The sequence below is a fragment of the Electrona antarctica genome (genome assembly GCF_951216825.1).
Source record: "Electrona antarctica genome assembly, chromosome: 12".
NCBI classification, from domain to species: Eukaryota; Metazoa; Chordata; class Actinopteri; order Myctophiformes; family Myctophidae; genus Electrona; species Electrona antarctica.
Genome location: NC_136793.1, coordinates 30,740,302 through 30,766,503, shown reverse-complemented (window position 1 = coordinate 30,766,503; position 26,202 = coordinate 30,740,302). Strand labels below are relative to the sequence as shown.

Here is a 26,202-nt window from a genome sequence, read left to right as displayed (position 1 = left end):
AAAGGTGCAGACGATCAGTAATCAGCAGAGAGTGAGTGATGTTAGCGCTACTCTATGCCGAATTGAAGTGGACTCTGACCCAGACTTTTTTTTTCTCCCTGGAAATAAAAACGTCTGGGGTTCCGAGGCTAGATCCTGGGCAACACCAACTCAGCCTAATATCACAGCTTCACACACACACACACACACACACACACACACACACACCTACCAGAGGTGGTGTTGAGAAGGGGGGCCGTGCGGCTGCCGGCTGCAGAGATTGTAGTGTTTGCGGCATTCATGCCGTTGGCGGTTAGACCAGGGGCTCCGCCAGGGTGCATGGCGGTTAGACCAGGGGCTCCTCCAGGGTGCATGCCATTGGCGGTTAGACCAGGGGCTCCGCCAGGGTGCATGCCATTGCTGGTGGAGTTACTGACTGCCAGAGGGGCTGAAGGACAAGGGTTGACAGTCTGGCCTGATGAGGAAGTGAAGGCATGGAGGCTGCTGCTACTACTGTCCTCACCGGCTATCTGTGAGGTTAAAACGGTAGGGAAGAAAGACAATAGAGGGGATTGTTGGGAAGAAAAGTGCAAAAGCAGGGAAGGAAAAAACAAGAAATAGTTAAGCTTTCCAAAAAAGTTCCCTCTCTAAAATATAAGCCCGCTACATATATTGACAGAATTTACTTAGAACATTCATGGTCCTCACAGATTAGCATTGGCGTAATAAAGAAAACCTGTGTGTTCGCTTACCGTGAGAGAGGTGCTTGTAATGAGAGCAGATCCAGATGAGTGTGTGCTGGCCACATGACTAGAAAAAAATACATTATTTTTTAGGTTTTCATTTGCTCAAGCAGCAATGTCTGGTCAATAGATAACCCTAACCCATAGATAGCAGTTTCAACCTAAATATCATTAATCAACATATGCTTTAATAGGGATGCTAGGGGATGTGTTTGACATGCAAAGTGGTTAACGATATGGGAGGGGATATGATCAAATGAAAAGGGCAATAAAGTAGTGATGAGGGGTCTGTGGACCAGCTTACCTGTTGAGGGAGGGGAGAGGCGTTGAGTGGGAAGGTGTGGCTGCAGGAGAGGGTATATGGTGGGCAGGACCACTTTCACTTGTCATGACAGGAGACTCTGCCATCACCGTTCGAGATGCCGATGATGGGACTGATGGAGGAAGAAACGGGTAGAGGTTCTTGTACTTAATTATCCTTATGACTATTTAGGTACTTTCATAAAGAAATATCCAAACAGTGAATTAAACATCTGGAATATTAAAGGTCCTACAACATGGAACAAAAAAAAAAAAACGTTTTTTGCACTCCCCTATGTTTTCTATCCCCAAAATAAGCATCATATAGGGGCTTTTATGGAAATGGCTCTCAGTAACAGCTCAACTGATTTGGTGGTACCCGTGATGTCATCAGTATAGAACGTCGCAGTCCCACCCCCTTTCAGAACGACCAGTGGCCCAGGAAATGATTCTCCATTCATTTTCTCCATAGGCTTTCCAAAAAGTATTTATATAAATTATAAATGATATTACGCCATGGACAAAGCCAACTCGGATCGTAACAAATCATAATATTTTGGGCCGATCAAATAATTAGAAAGAAAATAAAGGCAGGATACAACACTATTTGTTTTGTTTTTCTTCCCATAAATGATTTGATCGGCCCAAAACATTATGTTTATTGTCATGATTTTCACGATCCGAGTTGGCTTTGTAACGGTCTTTAAATAAATACTTTTTGAAAAGCCTATGGAGAAAATGAATGGAGAATCATTTCCTGGGCCACTCCTATTGTCCTACTTTGTATAATTCCTCCCCCTCTTCAGTCTTTTTTTTTTTTTTTTTAAGATATTTTTTTTGCGGCTTACGCCTTTTATTGGTTTTTGAAGGGACAGACAGTAGGCTGACAGGAAACGGGAGAGAGATGGGGGAAGACATGCAGTAAAGGCCGTGTCGGGCTCGGGAGTCGAACCCGCGGCACACTGCGACTGGATTACCAGTCGGGTGCCCAGACGGTTACGCCACCGCCTGGGCCCCCCTCTTCAGTCTTTAGTTACAAATTAGCATTTCCACTTTGTTTACAATGTCCGCCATTGTTGATTTTCCAAAATGGCATGGAATGGAAACAAGCCTGGGTTTATCTAGCATTAATCTCTCAAGAACAGATTCTGTGCTGTGTTACCAAATCTGTCAGCAAGGCCATTCAGAATGTGTATACATTGTTGATAGTGGGAATGAAAACACAGGCACACCACAGTGGAGGGCTGAGGCCAGGCCAAATGGGCCAACTTCCTGTTATACACATTCTATTGAGGCCTGCCCCAGAGGCAAATTCAAAGTTAACAAACACCAGAGGGTGTTTTCTTTTTTTGCAGATGGGTTCCCAGATTGATCTAGCATTTGCATTATAATGACTCAACGATTTGCATATCATTTGCATATCAGCGCCCCCACCGCATCAGGACATTGTGGTACTGCAGCTAAAACTGCTTCAGAGGCCAGAAAGAAATTACTTGGACTGGTTATATCAGTGGTGATTTAGGCTCAAACCATTAGAAATAAGTTTGAGGGACATAAACAATATATTAAAAACTTTTAAAATGCATGTTATAGCTTCTTTAAAACAATAAAAGGATGAAAGCTCAGTGCAAAAGGCCCCACCCAACCTCATCACAATTTCCCCTGCACTGAACCTTTTTACTTCCCACCGGATGCTTTTAGCAATCAATAATTATATTAGCTTTAAATGGCCACTCCAGAAAGAGAGATGGTGTCGAGTACTTACCCTCCTGTGTGGTCTGCGTCTTCATACCACCGTAACCATTCTGTAAGAAGAAAACTCATCTCATTGACTAATCACTAAACTTCAATAAGGGTTTGCTTTAATTATACCCATCAAAGTGTTCGTTAATGGAGAAAAGGTCAAACAGCATGATGTGAAATATTAACACCCTACATACACACCAAGAAAACGGCACTGAAGTGAAAGAGTACTCCACCCATTTTCATATAACTGGTCATCACTAATGGTCATCATAAGATGCTACCATTTCCAGACCTGCCAACATTGGAGTACCACACTTGCGTGTTTTTGCGCCGCGTTCGCTCACAGCGTTGATGCGCATGTCGTTTATGTGTACGCCACTTCGCTTGAACGCTGTTATTTCTCACTAGCCTCCATATATCATTAAGTTATTCAACAATACATCTTTTTAGGAGTAATTAAACTATTGTGACACCATTATCAACATTATGTTGGCAAGTTTTATTTATGTATTACTTAAAGGACCACTTTTCAACCTATCTTCATATAATAGGTCCACACAAATAATGATAAAAAGAGATGCAGTGAGTAGATGAAAATTGTTCCATTTTATGAGCATTAGTGAGGACCAATTATATGAAGATATGGCATAAAATGGTTTAAGTTCTCCTTTAATGATTTGCTTGCAATGGGAATTGGGAACACCGCATTGCGATTTGTGCGGCTTCATTCACCATCACACCTAAGATGAAGATAAACCATTGAGTTCAGTACCTTACTACCTGCTATGGATAGCTAAATATTGGACAGTGAGGACACATCGTTATTAGTTTATCTTATACCTCGAGAGGAGATTCTCACCGTGAGTGGTCCAGCAGCTGAGGGAACATCCTTGTTCTGGGAGAAACCCAGGTGGGGAGGGAGGGTCCTAGGGCCACTGCTCTCCACCCGGCTGGCCAACGAAGGGACTGCAGAGGAGGAAGGTGGAGGTGCTGCACTGGGCAGACCCAGGGATGGGGAGGGGAAGCTAGGGTCTGATACCGCTGGGTGCATGGTGGGCAAACTGCTCATGGCGTCACTGGATAGTGTAGACCAAAATGGAAGAAAAGTAACAACAAAAGGTTTTATATTGAAATTATGGCTAAGAAATGTTGCTTGGGTAAAATACAACACACAACCAATGTTTTGATTATATGAATTAAGGCGAGTGAAATAACAGAACCTCTTATACCCTCTCTCATGTAATAAAAACACACCACTCCTGCCCACCTGACAGGTCCAGTCTTGGAGTACAAGTTGCTCTGAGAGTGCGGTGTGGTCACTGGAGTAGGAACAGGAGCCGGTTCCCTGGCTGCCTGGCCCATATCCACAGATCCAGTGCTAGCTTCAGAGCCAAAGTCAAGAGCTCCAAACTGGACATTCAAACCAGACACATCTGCTGAGCCCGGCATCTCCACTGCTGAGGACGGGATCTGGGAAGAAGAGCATGTTACCAGAATGTGTGATGGAAGACAATAAACACAAGGCATTTTTTATCCAGTTCCATGTAGACCTCTATTTTACATTACATGTGGTCAATGTTTGCGTCCATTTAACGAATCTCAGTAACTTACTTTTGACAGGGGAGGTACTCTACGCCTTTGTGTCTTCATCTGCCGCAGTGGGGGTTCTGAGATGGGGTGCTCCATGCCTGACAACTTCCCTCCGGGGGAGGCCCCGTCTCTGGCTGGAGGAAGGCAGAACTCATGACCTGAGGGAGGTAGATTCAGTTCACTATACCGCACTGGGTTCATAACCATCGCTACTTTGGTGTTCAGAAGATTGCTGCTGTGAAGTGAAAATAGGTCAAAATAAGAAGGGTTTCCTGGGGTCACATTCTCTGTCACCAGACCAACACAGTGGTCTTCAAAATAAAACTTCCGGCTTCATAGACGTGGCAGAAGCTAAATGCACCGAGAATCAATTCTGGCAGTAAATGATTTAAAGGGCAGTCCCACAGCATGTGTAGTGCATGAGAGTGCCCTCCTCCTCCTGGCACTACCAGCAACAGTCTCAGAATTTTGCTATATGTAATTTGGTGGGTGTCCAATAAACGTATTTAAGATTTTGAATTGGACAAGTCTGGATTTAAGTTCTCTGGACATAATTTAGAAAATGTCGTAGAAGCCGATTCCACTCAACCTCCATGAGACACCCAGATCAACCTGAGGCCGATGGATGTACAGGAGTAAAAACATAGCCTGGCCTGCGGAGACCACTAAAGTGCTACTTGATGGCTATTTTTGTCAGGTGAAACCACCTGACTAATGGAAGTTCACGAAAACTAGACGACCTGTTCTAGCCCTAGTCATACTGATGGAATAACCCGATTGGCTCCTCTGGCCAATGGGACACCAAGCAACGGCAAAGCTGCCCTCTAGCCAATGGGAAGGGGAGCGGCAAATATCCCTGGCAGCCAAGGCTGCAGACAGACACTGCAGCGCAACACAGCAGAGAAGCATGATCACAGTCACACTCACGGGGTGACAGGGAAGAGTATCGATATAACTAGTACTCGATATAACTTCAAACCAAACGCAGCTGAAACAGCGCAGTGCAGCCAATGCAAAGCCACAACAAAAGTCATTGAACCACACACAGATTGTCGTAAACGAACGCAAAACAGCCGCGAAGCAAGAGGTTGTGAGTTGTGCCACACAAACATACACATTACTAAAACTAGAGAAAGTGCCCCTCGGGGCACAGGTCTCCACCAGGGCAGGTCAGGTTGTGGCCTCCTGGTGGCGCTATAATAGGCCAATGTGAAAAGGGTGCCATTTCTTCATACGCCTTTGATGGCAATTGGATGATTTGAGGCATTTTGTTCCAAAAATGTGTTTTGCAAAAATCAACCTGTTGGTGGCGCTATAACAGGCCAATGTGAAAAGGGTGGGATATATTCCTCAGCCTAGTAAGAAAATGTGTGAAAGATTTCACGTAAATTGCATGCTGCGTTCATGATTTGAGGCTTTTGTTCAAAACGGGGCAATCTTGCAAACTGTGAAAGCCAATTATAGCCAATTAGGATGGAATATGAAATATCGGACAGATCCGACTTGAGCACATGACCATAGAGATACTGTGTAACGATTTGTGAGATTTTTGGACAGAATCTGGAGGAGTAATATCAAAAAATGTGTTTTACAAAAGTCGGCCTCCTGGTGGCGCTATAAAAGGCAGATGCGGAAAATGCAGGTCAAAGGTTTATCCTTGGCCTCTAGGGAGTGTGCATGGAACGTTTCACGCAGATCGGTGCAGTTTTAGGTAAAATATGTGAAACGCTGCCTCATGGAGGCCGTTCTGGAAAATGTGGGGCAGAGGTTCATCGTTGGCATCCAGGGAGTGTGTGTGCAAAGTTTGGCATCGACCAGGTTAACGGTGGCGGAGATTAGCTGTTCACAGACGGACGGACACACACACACACACACACACACACACACACACGGACGGAGTGCAAAACATACTCTCTCCCCATGCCTTCGGCCTGGTGGAGACAATAATAAGGGGGGGGGGGCACAACGGAGACGGCGCTTCTTTCACCTGACAAATATCACTATGTGATCATTTCTTGATTAACCATTATCCCTTTAAAATTTTATGTGACTTTTTTATGTTTTGAATGTATTACCATGTTTTTTGTTCTTGCTTATTGTAAATCGCTCTGGATTAAGAGCGTCTGCTAAATGCCTAAATAGTAAATTCCCTACCTGGAGGTATGGGGACCTGAGGTGCGTGCGACTGAGGCAGGCCAAGGGGGTCAACAGTGGGAAGAATCATGTTGGACTGTTGGTGCCTTTGAGCTAGCTGGCTGAGCACCGCCGATGGCTCTGGCTGGAGCTTCAGTTCCACTGTAGGAGGAAGGGGAACATAGTCTAACATTATTGAAAATATACTGATAAAAGATTCCTGAGATTACTTAGATTTTATTAACATATTATGCTTCAGTGGGACAGTGAATCATGTTATTTCCCAATGTAGTTTTTAATTCAAAGTTTCTCCAAACAGACCATCAAATAAATCATTGCCTTACAATTCAAGATCTATAGGATTTTGAATGGGAAACTTACAGTGAGGTGCAGTAACAGGACCATTCTCCACCCTTTGAGGAGATGGGAGATGGGAAGAGGAGATGGGTGCGGGGCTCTGAATAGAGGGAGGCCTGATTTCCTTTGCAGCACTGCTGTTGCCAGCAGTGACCAATGTCTGATTGGCTCTCTGGCCAAGTCGTGGCCCATTGAGGTGCTCTGGTATCCTGGTATCGGAGGATGGGACGGGTTTAGGCGCGCTAAGAGAACCAAAACCAGACCCAAGGACCGAAGACTGGGGTGGAAACTAAAATAACAAAGGAGAAAGCAATGAGAAAATGACAAAGCAATGAGAAGAATGGTGTTAATCTTTCTCCATCATCAGTATAAAAACATCTGAATGTTCTCCTGTGATTCAGTTTCAATTAAAGACCAAGTACTTCTGGGCAATTCATAGTAGGCCTCCAACAACTAATCAATACAAATGTATTGCAACATTTGTTGACCAATAATAAATCAGCAGTTGTTTCTACACTTGAATAGGTTTTTTCAGCGATAACGGTAGCAAAGCTAACTAGCTAAGGAGGAATGCACCATCTCACTTTCATTACAATGGCCGTGGTTACATGAGGGCTTTTCATTCCGAATAAAAACTTCTGAATAAAATAATTCAGAAGCAAAGTTTTTTGCTACGAGTTTACATAGGAAATGGTCATTGCGAATGAGTGTTTAAATCCCATTATTTCATTCCGCAGCAGCTTTGGGGCTGGGAAGGCTTCTGATTGGATAGGGGCGGGCATATATGTTTACGTTTTTTCACAGGCTGCGGGTCCCCTTCTCCGCTGGGAAGGTACCATCTCGTTGTAACACACACACACACACACAGCAGTAAACGGAGAGGGGGGGGGGGGGTCATCGCATTTATCAACTTTTGCGCGCCTCACGAGGCTATTGGATTTCTTTGTTCTTTGTCTTTGCACAATGCACATACATTGTGTAAGAGCTGATCTACAGGCTGACAACGTGTCCCATCTGTGGTCTTGTAGCCTACATCGCATGTTATCTGCACGACGCCATCGTGCGGCGAAAGATAATCCAGGCTTGAACTGAGTTATTGAACTTGTGGCAGCCCCATCATGGCATGGCATTAAATATAGGCTATAGAGCACTAAAGTCTGACGTCACTTTCAGTAGAGGGCACCAACACACAGGTTCATGTATTTTTTTATTTGCATTTAAATCTCCATAGGGCGATTTTAGGTCGCTTCATATAAGAACTGTGTTTGAAAAATAAACCGACCACCCCGGCCTTTCTGTCAGGGGAGTGGCTGTGCGTCGTTAATGATGTCCATTCATATTTGATACAGCCAGTTTCTGGAGAAAATGGAATTAACGTGGCCGCAAAAGCCTTGAAACTACATATGAAGGCAATGTCGCTGCTAATATACGTCACGCCCAGCTGTCAACACATTGCGTTCCTGAGATTCCTCGTTGACGTAAGCTCAACTGGTGGTGACTCGACTCGTACTAACCACGAAACATTAAATATCAATAAAATAAACGTAATTGACATTCAGTTTCTGTTGTGCGACGGGCAGATGCAGCCACCCTGCTTACCCGGAAATGTAGTCTCTGGGTTGTTTGACTCGTTTCTAACGCTTATTTTGTTACTCTTTGGGTATATTTGTACATTTCCACCTTCAGTCGATGCTTCATATCCATATGAGTGAAAAGGCCGGGGTGATCGGTTTATTTTTCAAACACAGTTCTTATATGAGGCGATCTAAAATCCCCCTATGGAGATTACAATGCAAATAAAAGTACATGAACCTGCTGACAGTAGAGGGCAGTGACGTCAGGACTTCGGTGCTCTATTCCGGGCGCAACACTGTAGGCTACCAGAGAATAAATTGCGTGTTTAATACTAGATTGATTGCAGCTGCTCATCAATGCTAACTGCAAAGCCGTTATGTTTCATCAACATTTTGGTTGCAACTTGGAATAGGCAAGTTATATAAAAGTTTAAGGGGATAGAATAGATGGACATTATAGCGATAATAGCGTATTCTTGGAACTTCAGTTTAAAAGAAAAAGAAAATAATTACTTGCAATATCTGCAAGATGGACTTTGCATGAGTGAAGTCCACAATTCGGTAGTATTTGAAAGGCACGCACGTTCCAATATATCGATTATTAAAATACTCATTAGTTGCAGCCAGGCCTAGAATTTTAGGGGCACGGCCACTTGACCTTTGCTAAATGTTTAATAAAACAATGTTTTTAAGTTGACAGAAATTATGAGTTTAACTTAAAGGTTATAGATGATTTAATTGAATATAGTACAAGTACAGTATAAGTCAGTGAAACATAATACATTTATAAAGATCGCAACAATAAGCAAGCAGTCTTTCCACACAATGCCATACTGGCATATACCTTTAGTCTGAATACAGGGAGAGCGATCGACAGAAAGAGACAGTTGCTAATTGCTATTACTTCAAAGTATTATTAGGGCATGACTCCTGGGGGATATCTGTGTGCTCTTATGAGCGTGTACTCCGTGTAGACTTGAGTACTGCACAATCAAACTTGACAATTTGCTTACTTTACAGTGACAAATCGTGCAAACGTACTTTAATTCAAAATGTCTACCTGCTACGCAAAATGCGTACAGGTTGGCAGGTCTGGCCTTGCCGAATCCCATCCCTAATGAACATAGCCATCTGTGAAACTGCATAATGTCCATATGCAGATTATAAATACATGCGTTTGTCCTCACCAGTGCGGCATGTGCGTAGGTGGTACTAGCGGAGGCAGCGCGGGCATAGCTGTTGGTGGCGGCGTGTGCGTAGCTGTGTGTTGCAGTGCGTCCGTTGTGGTGGGAGTTGGTGAACACCAGGCTTTGGCCCAAACCTTCAGCAGAGGGGCCATCTACTATGCCCACCAAGTCGTTGTCAACAGACCCCTCGGCGGTTGCTCCTGCCTTGGGCAGCAGGGTGGACAGGTTCATGCTGCAAGAAAAGATAGTGGGGGACAGATGGAACAGATTGTCAGTCTTCTTGTCCAAATGCAGCATGATATTTGCCAAAAGTTATCTTAGGTTGTAAGCATCTCTTACTTGTGTCCAGGTGTGATGTGGTTTACTGGAGCAGAGGCAGTGAATACTTTGGTCTCAGACAACTGAAGGATAAAAAGAGAAATGATAATGGCATGGCTGGATATGTTAAAACACTATGTCTAACAACTTCAACTCTGTCATGAATATGCTACAAAACACAGATAGTAAAATGGTACACAAAACGGGTCCTGCTTTTCAATGAACGAATATCAGCAGACATGTTAGCAAGTAATATGTCAAATACTGCTTTGAAAAAAGATGTGATACCAGGAAGTAAACGCTGTCTCTGAAGTCCGAATCAAGCTCTAGAACTATTTCAAATACAAGGATTCACAAACTGGATTATTCCAAAAAGGTTTGACATATGCTTGAAACATCATCATCTCTGCTTGAAACAGCATTATCACCCCATTCAATAATACAGTTAACCGGTCTCTCAAACAGACACGGCTCAGAATTAAGGATCATCTTACATCCTCATTCCAGTCTTCTGAAGCCCAGTCTTCCAGATTTCCCCTCCATGTTCCTAAGAGAGCAAGAAAACAGACAATGTCAATAAAAAACAAACAATGACCCCCAAAGCAAGAGCTTCGATGTCTTGAGCATTCAATCTTACTGGTCGCACATAAGTTGTAGAACCTTGTATCCAAGCTGCAGACAATGCTCCATTTCTGGTGCATCTCCACATCAAGGTTATGATACAAGATGGCATTGGCATGGAACCCATTTTCAACTGACCCATACCAGGCAGAATCCCTAACCATTTTAGCTACCCCACTGGAGTGCTTATCGGGTGGAGGGATGCACCCGATAAGTCACGATTGGTAATGATTAGTCCATGAAAAATGGTCTATGTTGGGGCTCTTAGTGACCCGTTGCTGATTCTCCTTTCCCATCTCTCACTCCCACCATTACTGTCACTACCAGATAAAGCCTTGAAAATGGACCAGAAATGTACCAAAAAACTAAAGTTTTATGTTGTTCACAGACACAACTAGAAATGCACTGTCGAGCTGCCAACTTGTGCTTCGCACATAAGTTGGCCATGTATGGCCTACTTGTGCGTGAGCAGAGCGCACAACCTGGTTACGTCAGTCAATCCCTGATTGGCCGAGCGACGCCACCAAAAATACAATATCCCTGATTGGCCATGGGGACCACCGACATACGCAACCGAACACAGTTAGTACGTAGGCTCTGCTCGCTAGAAATGCACTGTCGAGGTGCCAACTTGTGAGCAGGCAGAGCGTGCAGTTGTAATAGAACTAATGTCTATTACAACTGCTGTTCTAAATACTTTAGACCCGTTATTGACCTTATACCAACCTTGAAATGTACCTTAGTTACCATCAACAGCCAATAAGGGACCACCATTCTTACCAGCGGCGGTGAATGAATCTTCCTTTTGAGTGGTGCAAACCACTCCAACAACCAGCTTTGTCTGTACCCGTGTACCTGTACGTGTACCCGTGTAACTGTACGTGGTACCCAAAAGAATGAGCATGGTTACTATGGTCACTGACATTACGTCAGACCACAGCTGATCAGGCTATATAAGACCTTGCACCACTCAGTTCACACGGGTGTGATTTTTATTTTTTATTTTACAAAATAAGAAGTCATGTGTATGATATTGACAGGTGTCAGGCACAAGATGGCCCTGAGGAACTCAGGGCATCATATGGGCAATACTGAGGCTTCTATCTTTTTGTATGAAAGATTATGGATCTTCCAAATGTTAATTGTACAGCTGTTCCCTTGGACATTGCAATCAAATGATTATGTTTGTAACAAAAGCTTAATTAATATATACACTCCATAGCGCAACAGTGTTGCTTTCTTGCCAAAACGAACAGATCTACAGTTGTAACTTTATTTAATATCCTGAGATGATCAGATAAGCAAAAGATTATTGACCTGAATATGAAGCACGTTGTTCTGCAAATAGTCGGAATAGACCTAGTAGAAACTATATTCGCTCCCAAGTTAAATGTGTCCATGGCATGCATGCATCCTACATTACCATGCTAATGAACAACCACCAGCAGCAGACAGTCATGGATGTAATATTGAATCTTGTGACTCATGAGAAAGGAGTCTCAGAATAAAGCCCAGTTCATACTTTGTTTCACCATGCTGTCATGCAACGAAAATCAGAACTACAAGCTCACAACGGATCACGTATAACTAATCATTTACAGACAAATTCACCAGTGGCACTCACATTTCAGCAGCAGTGGCACACCACTGGTAAATTGTGCGCATTTACTTTGGGCTAACAATGTTGTGGTAGCTGGCTGCTGTTTTGTGTGAATGAATAAATAAATAAATACACATATACACAATGCTCTTTACTCCTCCTACCTTTACGAATTAATCTTAATATCTACTTCCAACTACACCCGTGTGAACTGAGTGGTGTAAGGTCTGTCTGACGTAATGAAATCATGTCTGACGTAATGAAATCACACCCGGGTGTGATTTCATTACCTGGCTTTGTTTGTGCAGAAAAAATGAGCATGGTTGCTATGTTCACCCGGGTGTGATTTCATTACATCATTACAACAGGGCAACCATGCTCATTTTTTCTGCACAAAAAAAGCCAGTTGTAGGAGTGGTTTACACCACTCAAAAATGTTTATCTAAGATTTTAATGAAACAGCCAATGCCTGGGTATTGGGTGTTGCTGGGTACACCCTCTTACCAGATCCATCAGCCTCATTTCCATCCACTTCCCAGGTGTCTTGGCGTGACGCTCCTGAATTTGCCGAATAGTCTGCTGGATTGAATGTCCTAGAAGAAAGAGGGGGTAGAAGGAATGTAAGTAGGAAAAAGTTGGGATTGGGTGAAGTTAAGCAAGGGACAGGGACGCTCATATCGTTCGTTATTGTGCCCTGTATGAACAGCGCACTGGGCTGTACAATTCATTTATGGCTCGCGGGGGCAAAAAAATATTATTCGTCACGATTGGTAATGTCCTCTTGTAATGTCATGCCAGGTAGACCTGATCTTATTTGAATGAAGTGTCATGATTATATAAACTAGTCCTTACCCGTTCAAATATATGAACACCAAATTATGTACAGTGTGGGTACAGCGATGTAATAGATCCTATTATTGATGTACATGTATGTATTTCGAGGTGTAATCAGTCTGGTGTCAGAGGCACTTGCCGCGGAGAGTATACGTAACCAACAGTCATTAGTCCGACAACACCGTGGCTCCCGACATGCGCTGCAGGATAAAAGTAACCTGTGCTGTGGGTTTAAAATCACCCGTGGCTCCCGACATGTGTTGCGGGTTAAAACTAACCTATGCTGCAGGTTTAATATCACCAGTGGCTCCCGACATGTGTTGCAGGTTAAAACTAACCCGTGGCGGGTTAAATATCACCATGCCATCCGCGTGCGGTTAGGGTTAGGTTTTTGGGTAGGATCTCGGACTCATGACTGTAGGAGTGTTGGTATGTATAATGGACCCGCAAGTAGTACTGATTTAGCTAGCCAATTACAATGACAAGTCACCCCTGTGTTCATGTGCAAGTAACTAGGAAGGGGATTTATCCTCCAAAAAGCATGTATTAGGAATAAATGTTTTAAAATTCTGCATTTGCGGTGCCCTCTATGGATGAAAATGGAATTACTTTGGGCTCTCCATTGATTAAAGTTTAATCAAAAAAGCTGTAGGTGGAAGAGCAAAACGTGTGTTTTGAATAAAAGTCAAAATGGCGGAAGTGTTGTAACTGTAGCTCCGACGGTTTCTGAGAGAAAAATACTGTGAGTTTTCGCATTTTCCCATGTAAGTCGATGGGAAATTTTAATGCACTAATAAAATTATTAATCAATAATTTGTTTAAGTGAAAAAAGGGCTTCGTTAAGACCTCCGTAATATTATGGTCAATGCCTGCCTGCACCAATCGCTCTGACTTTTCACACAGTGAGGAGATACGACAGTGTTTCAGACATTCATTCAGACAGACATTGAGTGAATGATAGTATGATAGTGATATGATGTCAGCCATTAAATCACTATAATTTGATTCATTGTGCAGATCTAATTCAGAAAAATATTTTTTGCAAGTTCAGATCATAATCTGTTTTTATCTCAAAACACAAAATACAGTCTCACTCACCCCATTGCTTGGGAGGCGAACCTGCTTCCAACAGCTGCTCTTCCTGTGCCACGACCCCCTACCGCTGAGGACACAAACAAAAGCACCAAATGACCTCAGCTGCCTGGGAACGTTCATACATTTTAAGTCTTGAGTGCAAACAAGGTCATCAAGCATATCCCATCGCAGATTTACTCAAGCTAGCCTAGTAACCAACACAAGGATGTTTAACATTCAAGTTCTTACGGTTTTTTTCTCTCTCCTATATTAACAGGGAAAGGTTTGATCTTTTTTTGAGGGACGCTAGCCCCTCCTATGCCCAGCTTTGTGTGTACCACATTCGTGATGATTTGATTGTCTGAGCACGGAATGTGATGTATGATGATAGAAGCGCCCCTCAGTTCACATAAGTGTGATTTTTGAGGGGCACTAGCCCCTCCTATATTCAGCTATAGTGTAGATCTTTGTCCCAACACAAACATTAAATGCCATTGACAATGAATGGAGAATTTACATCATACGTGTCTGAGCAAATCAGCTATTTTCGTCCTACACAAAGATGAAATTCCCATTGACAATAGAGAGTATGCGCGTGACATCATCACCACTGGTAAATCAAACCCGGAAGTTATGCAGGAATGCCTACCTAGTGGCAAAAAACTACTTTCTGGCCTTGATAGCACATATATCCAAACAGAAAAGTCCAATCTGATTGCATTAAACAACGTTAAACAATGTTAAACTCTTTGCATGTTGCTTTGCCACTCGATTTGCTACTCGATGTGCCATTCACTTTAAGCATGCGCATACCCTCTATTAAACGAGAATTTACGTCATATGTGTCTGAGCAAATCGACATGTTATGTCATGATGATGTATGATAAGAGCGCCCCTCACTTCACACAGGTATATTCCTATATACAGCTTTTGACCCCACACGTCTCAATATTTGCCATTGACAATGAAAGGAGAAATTAGGTCAAATATCCACCAAATATGGCATAAATTTGTGGCAACAGGCATTCTGATTGGCCAGTATGAGATGATCCATGATGATAAGAGCGCCCCTCACTTCACACAGGAGTGATTTTTTTAAATAAACCTTCCTGTCTCACTGCATTTGATGAACAACAAATAATGAATTAAAAATAAGCTCAAATCAGATTTGCTACTCCACAAGAGGGTACGCTGGTGCTTTAAAGTTTTACACCATTTGGCAACCTTATTAAATAATGAGCTTTAATTGACGTAGATCTCGGCCAATGGCGGCATACGTGGTAACATATATTGAGAGGATGAACGCGGCAGACAACAATCCTTAACTCATAACACTGACCCTACTGTAATTGTCTTTATTTTGAATTTTGTCATTATTATTATTATATTCTTTTGTTTGTGTATTGTGTCTAATATTGTATTAATTCCTTCTATTTTTGAAGATGTATATTACATTTCAATGTATCTTTGTTAATGGTACAAGATACCGGGGTTGTGTTTCAGAGCGGGAACTCTGGGGGGAGGGTAAAATGCTCAATCATTTTTGTATGCTATTCTTTTTTTGAGTGGTGCAACCACTCCTATAGACAGCTATGCGTGTGTGGCCCTGTGACCGTCCCTGTGTCCGAGCACGGAAGTAGCATATTGTCACCACCAAGTGTCACTGTTGTGCAGAGTGTCACTGTTGTGCAGCCTAACACACAGACAGAGGTCAAGGAGGAGAGCTTGTACAGTACAGTACAGTACAGTACAGTACAGTACAGTACAGTACAGTACAGTACAGTACAGTACAGTACAGTACAGTACAGTACAACTCAAAAATAAGCTCAACTCAGGAATAACTCTCCCTCACGCTCAAACAATTATTCTTTGAAAGGCCACTTCACCCCTTTTGCAACCAGATCTTATTTTAATGTTTGGGAGACAAGAAACATTTTTATGTGGGTAATATGTGTTTTTAGATATTCAGTATTTCAAAGTGTCCATGGGCTCCATGATGTCATGGACACTGGGCTCACTTATTTCCTGGACTACATGTTGTCTCAGTAAGACAGCCCTCCCCCTATCCACAAAAAGGAGCAGTGGCCCAAAGCATTATGGGAATTGTAGTCCATGATATCATGGACCCAATGGACACTTTGAAATACTAAAATATCTAAAAACACATATTACCCACGTAAAAACCCCAGGAAAGTGTTTCTTGTCCACCAAACATCATTACAATAAGATCTGGTTGCAAAAGGGGTGAAGCCCTTTAATCCACCTACCAAATTTCATAAATACTGCCAATTTCTTGTCCATCTTCTCAACTTCTTCATTCATCTATCAAACTACCCTCCCCCAACTACCAAGCAGCTGCAGGGACCCAGGGCATTCCAGACATGTAGACTGCCACATGCAATAATTGCCAGCAGACACAAATAGCTGTGCTGCCAGCAACATCACCAAAAACATATGCAGTACTCTAAAAGCTACTACTCTGCTCAGAACACAGTAGACAAAAATTAATACTAAATTATACTGTAAGTGTATTCATCTGAGGGAAACATGGCAGATTATGAAGCTAAAATACTCGATGTGAGGAGATAATTTAAATAGCATTTCTCTGCAAAAAGTTAACATCAATGGTGATGAATGTGAAACGGCGAATTTGACATCACCGTGAGCCTGGGAGTCTCCGCTTAACTATGTATATACTACTAGTAGAGTTTAATACAATCAGATAGGACTTTTCTGTTTGGATGTATGGGCTGTCAAGGCCAGAAAGTAGTTTCTCAGTAGGCGTTCCCGCAAAAATAATAATAATAGCACCTCCTATATATAGGTTATATAAGATATAGGTTTAATGTTTGTTTAGTTCAATGTTTGTTTTAAAAACGCCATTGACAATGAAGAGAAATTAAACAAATTAAATCCCATTAACAATAGAGAATTTAATGTTTGTTTTGCATCATCGGCTAAACAGGGGAGGGAGTTTTTCGATGAGGATTGCACAACAGGCGCTCCTAGGCTGTGGAGCGATGCGATCTGTTTTCATATCAATAAACTTCGTCTTTTGGATCAAACTTCGTCTTGGGCGTCGCTAATAGAAAGGACAAAGAACTTCGTCCTGGGCGATGGGGTGTTAATCGTGATTAACTATAGGCAACCATGCGATTAAATATTTGAATCGACCGACAGCCCTAGCATATGCACAGTCGCAAATTGTCAATACTGTTCAATTACACATCAATTATGCTCAGTATTGCTTGCTTGCTTATATTAAGTCGCTCTGGATGAGAGCGGCCGTCTGCCAGCCAAATGCCTACATTTTAGTATTACTCACCTCTGCCCCTACCCCTGCGTCCACGGTCTGCCCCCCTCTCTCCAGGAGCAAACTCAAATCCAAATCCATTCTCCTCTGACCGGCCTGGAAAACAAAGGAAGACAAAGTAATGGATAAATTAGATGTTTAACTATATTAATTCTAACAGGAGCATATGAAATATTCATTATTGCATTTTTGTATTAATTACACCAATTTAGGACAGTGGTCACTTAGCAGTCTATATAATCATACATAATCTGCACAATATAGACCTTTATCGGTCTGACAGGAGGCACACACACACCTCTTCCTGCCTGTCCGACATTCTCACCCTCACGGCCTCGGCTGGCACCCCGGCCCCTCCTGATCGACCCACCACGACCTCTGCTTCCATCCCTATCACCTCCTCTCTTTTCTTTAGTCTCCTTTATCTCTGAGGGCCCTCCCTCTTTCCCCAGGGCCCGCTTCTTTCGCACTGTCTCCCAGGAATTCTGACAGAAAGGGATGAGAAATACATTTTAAAACACAGATAAGTGCATACTTCTGAAGCAATAGTTTGAAGGAATGTCAAATATGGCCTTAATAAAAGGTAGAGGACAGTAAGTAGCAAAAAACTTGATCATTATAATTGAATCCCCTTTTTAACTGTCGATATGTGTCGATCCTAACTATTAGGATCAGTGGGAGCCATTAATACAGTGCCCAGGAAGCTGTTGCGGTTTAAGTGTCTCTCTCATAAGTGCTTAAAGCTTACACTACTATTTGATAACTGAACATGTGTTAAGAGTTTGGAAATATATGGATGCTCATATGGATGCTCACTGTGTCAGAGGTGGTGCTCTCCAGCAAGAAATTGATGGCTCTGTTGACATCCTCGTTGCAATCATGCAGTGCTACCATGCACTCATCTTGAGTCTTCCCAGAGACCTCAATCAGCTGTTGAGGCATTCATTGAGGCAAACGTTCAACATAAGTAGTTCTGATTTCAACAAAAAGAAGGCTAATCATCGGACAGACAGAGACATGGACCAATATTATTACAAAACATATGTTAAAACATCGCTTGAGACATGAACAGGTGTGTTGTGCACTCATATTACCTGTTTGACCTTGTCCTCAAAATCTGAATCGTTTTTGTCATAGATCATCTGGGCCAGCCGAATCTGTTCTGCTGTGGCCTGGGAAAAAAAGAAAATCTGTCAGGAACAACAAGCCTGGAAATGTGCACATATATTTAGACAGCAAAAAAACTGGCCTCATCTGTGTTCATGAATGTGTCACTGAAACATGGTACTCCGCTTACTAATTATCTCCCAAAATGACTTTGCACTTAAAACGAGTAGTACATACAATTTAGTTATACTTTCAATAAGATAATTTCTACCAAAAGCACTGACAGAACTCAGGTTATGCGATACCCGTTGTAGCCACTGTCCAGACAGAGTGCAGTACCCATTATCATAGTAGTTATTTGTACGCCAGTCTATGACATCTCAGATAACCTATTATATGGGCATAAAAGCAACACAGACAGACAACCAGACAATTGTGTCGGTCAAGATTCCATTCCCCTTTCCTCTTTGGACTAAACATTGAAAGGAAGGCAGGCTCTTTTCCGTCCGTCTGACAGGCATTCCTCATTGGACTGAACATCTTGCAGAGTGACTAATATAGTATGCAGTCAGTGAACAAAAAGCACAGGTTTGGTTAGAATGAACCCATTTCCATTGTCCAATGATTATATCTATATGCAGCCAGTGAGCTGACTGGGATCTTGTGCACTGGGCAAACTTACGGCATCATTACTTAATGGGATACGGGATCATTACTAAACGATTTGAGGTGGTTAAAGTCAGTACTGTTTGTGTGTGAATGAATGACTGGATGTAATCTGAGTCAGTCTGCCGTCAATAACTGCATACAGGATCACACAATAGTATAAGATGTTAATAATTCAGTACACTGAAAATATTGATAGTTCCCATCACTAATTTCTGGACAACTGCCGATGCGACAGACTTAGTTCCCACTTAGGACTGCATTCAATGGCACTGCACTCTGTGGGGTCCTCTGTGACAGTGGTTCTCAACTATACTGCGAGGGATATTCATGTGAATAGAAGAAACGAGCATATTTTCAAAAATACAAGATCTACAAGCTCACAGCACATCACTTGGTGCCATGCTGCAGGATTGTAGGTAAGCCTTGCCACACCATGAGGCCCATAGGGCAGGAACCTATCTCCTGTTTCTCCGTGAGGCAGCTTGATGTACAAGTCCTACTGCAAATTTGCTACTTTTGAATAGCCAACGTATAAATGGATAAAGTAGTTATTGTTATTGTAATGTGTTGATTACTTTTGCTGGGCACCCCCTGGGTGTCGCCAGACGCCACTTTGAGAACCAATGCTCTGTGATACACAAAGTTTTAAGTCAAATGGTCTAGATACACACACTTAAACACAGAGAATCCGTGGTGTGCCCATAATACCCACCTGTATCTGTTTCTGTGGCTGTGTGGTTTGTGTGGTGGTGGGCAGCGCTTTGTCCCGAGTAGCCCGGGGTGGATTGCTGACCACTGAACTCATCATATACAGTATATACAAAACAATGTATGTACAAAATAGAAAAATCTGGAAGAGAAATACAGATTGGACAGAAGAGGTTAAAGACAGGGAAGGACAATATGAGACGGTCCACAGTGTTCACATAATACTGCTAAATCTATTCAAAAAAAATGCTAATTTACAAGTTCACAATATGCCACACTGCAAGCGATCTATTTTTGGTGAAGGTTCCCACAAGAAAAGGTGTCCAGGTGGTTGAAAAATAATAATAAAGAGCAAAGTGTCAAATGGCCTGTGGAGTATTTTATACCGTTTACAAAATATTACTCTATACACAAGTGCATCCACTATACTGTACATGGATAGACTGAGATTTGCTGTTGTCAACTACGGCATGCTATTACCCCATCTGTCACCCACCTCCAACTCAAGGTTAAATTTAGACACTCAAGAGGGGAACGTCCCAGTGTCAACTTACAGTTCTCTCTCTCAAAGACACAAACACATGGATGTGTTAACTCACCAACACCACACTTGTATAGATAGGAATTGCTTAAAATATGGTAGTCTACAAAACATGTCTAGCATATGAGGCGAAATTCCCGGACACAACAGGCCAGCACACTATATGTTCAACTAGGCTGTCTTGGATGTGTCAAATGTAAATGTTGTAGACCTACATGTTGCACTTGACCACATGAAACTTAGTGTCAATATTCTGGGCATATCAATATAGGCTAACATTCAACAAAAATAGGCCAACGTTCAGTGAAAATAGCAGATCTACAGGCTGGCAAAACAGAAAGCATTGTGAGCTTGTAGATTGGCAATTTTCACTATTAATAACAAAGTGTATATGAGAATTATGCTGTTAAAATACAGTAGATCAGCCTACTGCTGATCTACTGTATGTTGACAAACAATATGTTGACAACCAATCATTGGGGTGATAGATAACACGAACAGACATTCCATGTCTGACAGTTTTCATACGAATAATGTACGGCGTGAATGTAACTTCATTGTAACGAACAGCGTGAGTGTAACGTTATCGTAATGTACAGCGTTAATGTAAATTGCGTAATTAACTAATTGTAGTACTGTTCCGCGTTAATGTAACGCTATCATCCTAATGCCCAGACTCAAGAGTGACTGGTCGACGTAAAGTGCAACGTGAATGTAACATGGCACTCGACAACACACACCCAAAAGTAACGTTATGGTCATACTTCTTGCGTTATACAGTTCACACTAAAAAAGAAACACGAGCTGACATTAGCTTTAGCCAGGCTAGCAAACGTTTTACTCTTTGTTCGTGTTTTAATGTCTTCAGCTCAACCAACGTCAGCTCAGGGGCATTACATATAACGTTATTTATCCGTAATGGTGGATCATACTAATAACGGTTGGCACAATCACAGAACCAACCTGTCAAATCAGTGAATGTCTTCCTACCGGGGACCAAAATAAACAAAATACGACGAGTCGTCTTTGTGTGAAAGACGCCGATGGGATGCTAGTGTGCTAGTATCCTTTAGCTTCACAGCGCGAGCAGTCACTCGACACAGGAATGGGGAAAAACACGCTAATTTCAACTTCAAAATGTCGACACTGTTTTCAGATGAAATGCGTCACATTATTTTGTGTCGAGCTACGAAGTGTAAAATGAAGCCTTTTTAAGATGAGCGGACCGCTTCGAGGGGGCTAAAAGCCACCGAGCAGCGAATGGAACGCCACAGCCAGTCAATTAAGTTGTGCCATTTCCGTAATAGCATCAATGCTGATATTATGAAGTGTACGGAGCTCGTTTATATTAAACACGTCAAAACAGTTTGGTGTTATGACGCGCGTGGCCTGTTCACGCACGCACCGCAGAGTATCGGCAGCATGCTAATGTTCCCTGGGCATGTGAATGTGTGAACGGACGGTCCCGTACAATGCCGTTGCCTAAAAATAGCTGATCTACAAAATCACAGCTCGTCGCGTCCGCTGCGGGACGTGAGCTTGCAGATTGCCTATTTTCGGCCGCGCGAGACCGCCGTACGACGAACTTGGCTGTATTATAACTGGGAGAAGGAGCGATGCTCGCTGCTTCAGCTAAACCGCGGAACGACACTCGGACGGCGGCCGCCTGTTGTCAACCGCTCGCCCCTTTTCTTTCTCCACTAAAGATTACGATGAACCGTTCAAGCAGCGTTCGGTCGTGCCAAATTGATACGTTTCCCCTCAAAAAGACAACACGGTTTCCTTTCTTCTTTACCTGCTAACACGCTTCGCTCCAGCCCAGCAGCAGCACAGCAGATGCCGTCACGTCACGTGACCCACAGCGCCGTTCGTTCGTTGTTTAACGTCGAGGAGCCGTAGCCACCAATCGGAACCGGTCTGTTCACGTGCACTCTCCCTTTCCGTCTGCGTCATGCACGAGAGCGAGCTTTTATAAAGCTGACTGTGATCAATTCCACCTAGCAGGTTGCTGATCCGGTCTGTCTTAAGAGCGGATACGGAAACGTTGCGTGCGTGTATTTGTTCGTGTGCAAATTACCAGATATAGTAGGTGGGCTCTAGACCGGATCACAATAGTTTATTCAAAATAGAAACCACTGGTGACGCAAGGTCTTTTATGAATTAAAATTCACATAGTAGTTGTGATAATTTATTTAGTGCTTACAATTTCACAATGGACCTCACCTGTATTTCAAAGTTATGAATTGCTTGATTCAAAAGTGATTATTGGGCAATAATCCATTTAGAATTCACCATGGATGGACCTGTCCATCACATTGCATTGCTTTAGCCCATAGTCAGAGGATATTAATAAAATCTGGGAATACATTTCTTACCAAGAATTTTCTTCACCAATGTGTTTGGAATAGACTATGTGACAACCAGGAATAGTCTGGTGACCACCGGAGAGACGGGTGACGGAATGTAGACGGCACCCGGGAGCAGTTTGGGTTGGCGCCCCAGGCTGTGTCTTCCGTGAGGAGGAAGCCCAACAAACCCACGGTGAGGCCTTTAGGAGGGCCACTCAAGCCGCAAGTGGAGCCTGCAGCACCACGATGCAGAACCATTGCGGCTCGAGAATCCACCACTCCTGAATGACGTGCTGGGAGACTGGTGCAACGCACAGGTCCTGACCTGGTGAGAGCAGGAATGGACCTGGTGAGACGTAGGAGGGGCCCGGACAGAGCCTAGTCCGTCCACGTGCCAGTTCCTCTCACTCCCAGTTCCAGCAGAGTAGTTCCGGAGCATCGGATTGTGTAGCCCCATCTTTCCCTAATGGGACTGATCGAGGGTAGCTACTGGGACGTAAGTCGGGACTTGATCACCCCTGGCTGGGTCACCTGAGTGAGGGGTATGATGTTGAGAGACCCGAAACCCTGATGACCTTAGGATACATCACTGAGGATACGTCCCAGGTGCATCCATGCAATGTATTTTTGTTTCAGTTGTTCTATTTATAGTGACTCATAGGAATAGACTACGTGACAACCAGGAATAGTCTGCCAGTCTGGTGACCACCGGAGAGACGGGTGACAGCCAGAATGTAGACGGCACCCGGGGCCGGGAGCAGTTTGGGTTGGAGCCCCAGGCTGTGTCTTCCGTGAGGAGGAAGCCCAACAAACCCACAGTGAGGCCTTTAGGAGGGCCATTCAAGCCGCAAGCGGAGCCTGCAGCACCACCATGCAGAACCCACCGCCCCCCCCCCCCTTTTCCCCTCACTGTATATGTTTCTTTTCCCTTTTTACCTCCATTATGATGAATTCCTGTTCTGTTCTTTGTCTATATAGAAGTGTCTATTTGTACGTCTCTAAATGTTTTGATGAATTGAACATGGTGGACCCTGTTGTAAACAAGTGTAATGCTTAATTGGGTCGTCCACTCAGTTAACAGCCTTTGTATTGAGTTTGTGCTTGAAATGTACTGTAATTCTGCAAATTGTTAATACAAATTTCAATCAATCAATCAAACAATTGCGGCTCGAGAATCCACCACTCCTGAATGACGTGCCTGGTGCTGGGAGACTGGTGCAAGACACAGGTCCTGGACCTTTGAGAGCAGGAATGGACCTGGTGAGACGTAGGAGGGGCCTGGACAGGAGTCAACCCACCGAGCCTATAGTCCGTCCACGTGCCAGTTCCTCTCACTCCCAGTTCCGGCAGAGTAGTTCCGGAGCATCGGATTGTGTGGCCCTGTCTTTCCCTAATGGGACTGATCGAGGGTAGCTACTGGGACGTAAGTCGGGACTTGATCACCCCCGGCTGGGTCACCTGAGTGAGGGCCGAGGGGTATGATGTTGAGAGACCCGAAACCCCGATGACCTTAGGATACATCACTGAGGATACATCCCAGGTGCATCCATGCAATGTATTTTTAAGGGTGACATATCCCACATTGGTTTCTATTCAACCATCCTAGGGGATTTTTTGACAGCTGCTGAAAGTTGGCGTAACAGATTTAACAACCATTATAATATAAGGCAAATGTTCTAAATTTCATTATGCTTTAAGTAGCATGTGACATGTCAATCTTGGCTATGGCCGAATTTAGCCCAAGGAGTGTTTTTTGTGCAACTTGATACTTCACATGCTACTTAAAGCATAATAAAATGTAGAACATTTTGCCTTATAATGGTTGTTGATGTACCCCAACTTTCAGTAGCTGTCAAATTCCCCTAGGGTGGTTGAATAGAAACCAATGTGGGATTAGTAAACACCTTTGGTGAAGAAAATTATTGGTAAGAAATGTATTCCCAGATTTGACAGTATTCTGATAATATTCCCTGACTACCACTATAATAATACTACTACTACTACTAATAATAATAATAATTGTAATAATAACATTATCAAATATAAATTATAAAAATAAGTTTTAAAATGAAAAAGCAAAATAAAAAAATGAACACAAACTGGGTTATTAAAATACTATGCATTTTCACTTAGTCTTCACCTTGTGTGTTGCAATAACCAGTTTATAACTAATCTGAAAAAATAAAGTATATTGTTTGAAGTATGATACTGTCACACACTTACAAACAAAATAATCTAGATAAATATCTCTTTGCCATTAGCCGAGTCATTCAGCACAGTAGCTCAACTCTACTTTAAATGAATATCAGTTCTAATCTGCATAGGTATTACTTGATTCCAAGTAAAACCTGGAGGTATCAGGCCTATAGGAGGCGAGTAGAAACTGAAGACTAACTTAAGTCCGTCACAACAGAGGTCTTCAACTAGAGGTCCGGGACCCCAATCGGTCCTCAGTTACTAGAGGGGGGGGCACGACATTTGTGAATTTGTGAATGTCTGAAAATACACATTGACATAATCAAACATGTGTAAACAAGCAAAAGACATTTAATTGAATTTACACAGCACTAATGTGATGTCAAAAAATCTATAAAGCTACCAAAGCTAAAGCATCACTTGAAGGCAACCCATAGTCACTTAAAATAAAATCTGGTAGAAGACTTCCAAGCTAGTCTCAAATCTCTCAATGTCCAACATATATGTATGAGATAATCATCTAAATATGGTGAGCTAGATCACCCAAGCTCTACTGTACCCTCTACTGTACTGTCACTGTACTGGCACACCCAAAATCATCATATATACAGTTAATATGTGCGTGTGCGTCTGTGTGTTAGGTTGCGCACAGGTGGTGAAAAACAACCATGCTGTTTTCGTGCTCAGACCCAGCCACCCACCCAGCCACACATAGCTCTGTAAGGGAGCTCACCACTCAAAAAGAAAAAAAAGGGCCCTGTCTCATCTCTCTCAGCTAAGGGGTCTTTAGCCTGAAATACCGCTGCATTACAATATTAGTAGCATTTTAGGTTAATGATAATGCTATTCACTGTTGTTTGAGTTACTAAACAAACTCTGGGATGGCTTCAAAGTATAGGCTTGAATACATGCCCTGGATCATATTCAAGACAAATCAAGATGTATTTACATAAATTAAGCTCTAGGTGTAACCCTCTTGTAAGTTTCTACTGCAGTGTTTCACATTTCCAGTTCATCGTCAAACCCAATCAAACAGTATCTGAAATGACCAATTACCAACCCTATCCCAGCTAACGGGATGTCGGACTAATGGGCAGTCCCCACTTGTACAATAAGTGAAATTTATGTATTATGTATGCCTTCTTTCACATTCACCATTGCTATCATACTTCCATTCTACTTGTACTTGTTTACTTCATTACTTCATTACATCTAATATTATTATTTGAATTAGGCCTGGCAAACAATATCTTCCAGCCAGCCC

The 26,202-nt window shown here is 42.8% G+C and overlaps 1 protein-coding gene across 7 annotated transcripts in view; it reads right to left on the bottom strand.

Annotated features, from left to right (window-relative positions):
• The window catches only part of LOC306934151 (ubiquitin-associated protein 2-like), a 36,744-nt gene extending 14,396 nt beyond the window's left edge, over nucleotides 1-22,348 (bottom strand). For 3 of the 7 annotated variants that reach the window (XM_079516649.1, XM_079516654.1, XM_079516652.1), the window contains exons 1-20: nucleotides 22,190-22,348; nucleotides 19,858-19,995; nucleotides 18,464-18,541; nucleotides 18,186-18,299; nucleotides 17,668-17,854; nucleotides 17,382-17,465; nucleotides 14,081-14,144; nucleotides 12,653-12,741; nucleotides 10,422-10,474; nucleotides 9,949-10,010; nucleotides 9,610-9,841; nucleotides 6,873-7,137; nucleotides 6,513-6,653; nucleotides 4,380-4,516; nucleotides 4,036-4,238; nucleotides 3,628-3,844; nucleotides 2,788-2,827; nucleotides 1,027-1,156; nucleotides 732-789; nucleotides 212-509 (exon numbers count right to left, since the gene is read on the bottom strand). In XM_079516649.1, coding sequence (XP_079372775.1) covers nucleotides 212-509; nucleotides 732-789; nucleotides 1,027-1,156; nucleotides 2,788-2,827; nucleotides 3,628-3,844; nucleotides 4,036-4,238; nucleotides 4,380-4,516; nucleotides 6,513-6,653; nucleotides 6,873-7,137; nucleotides 9,610-9,841; nucleotides 9,949-10,010; nucleotides 10,422-10,474; nucleotides 12,653-12,741; nucleotides 14,081-14,144; nucleotides 17,382-17,465; nucleotides 17,668-17,854; nucleotides 18,186-18,299; nucleotides 18,464-18,541; nucleotides 19,858-19,953 — 2,548 coding nt within the window. In that variant the 5' untranslated portion in view covers nucleotides 19,954-19,995; nucleotides 22,190-22,348. Of the gene's footprint in view, nucleotides 1-211; nucleotides 510-731; nucleotides 790-1,026; nucleotides 1,157-2,787; nucleotides 2,828-3,627; nucleotides 3,845-4,035; nucleotides 4,239-4,379; nucleotides 4,517-6,512; nucleotides 6,654-6,872; nucleotides 7,138-9,609; nucleotides 9,842-9,948; nucleotides 10,011-10,421; nucleotides 10,475-12,652; nucleotides 12,742-14,080; nucleotides 14,145-17,381; nucleotides 17,466-17,667; nucleotides 17,855-18,185; nucleotides 18,300-18,463; nucleotides 18,542-19,857; nucleotides 19,996-21,357; nucleotides 22,100-22,189 lie in introns of those variants that run through there. The other 4 variants (XM_079516651.1, XM_079516655.1, XM_079516653.1 and 1 more) reach the window with 3 other exon arrangements.
• Nucleotides 22,349-26,202: the final 3,854 nt, after the last annotated feature.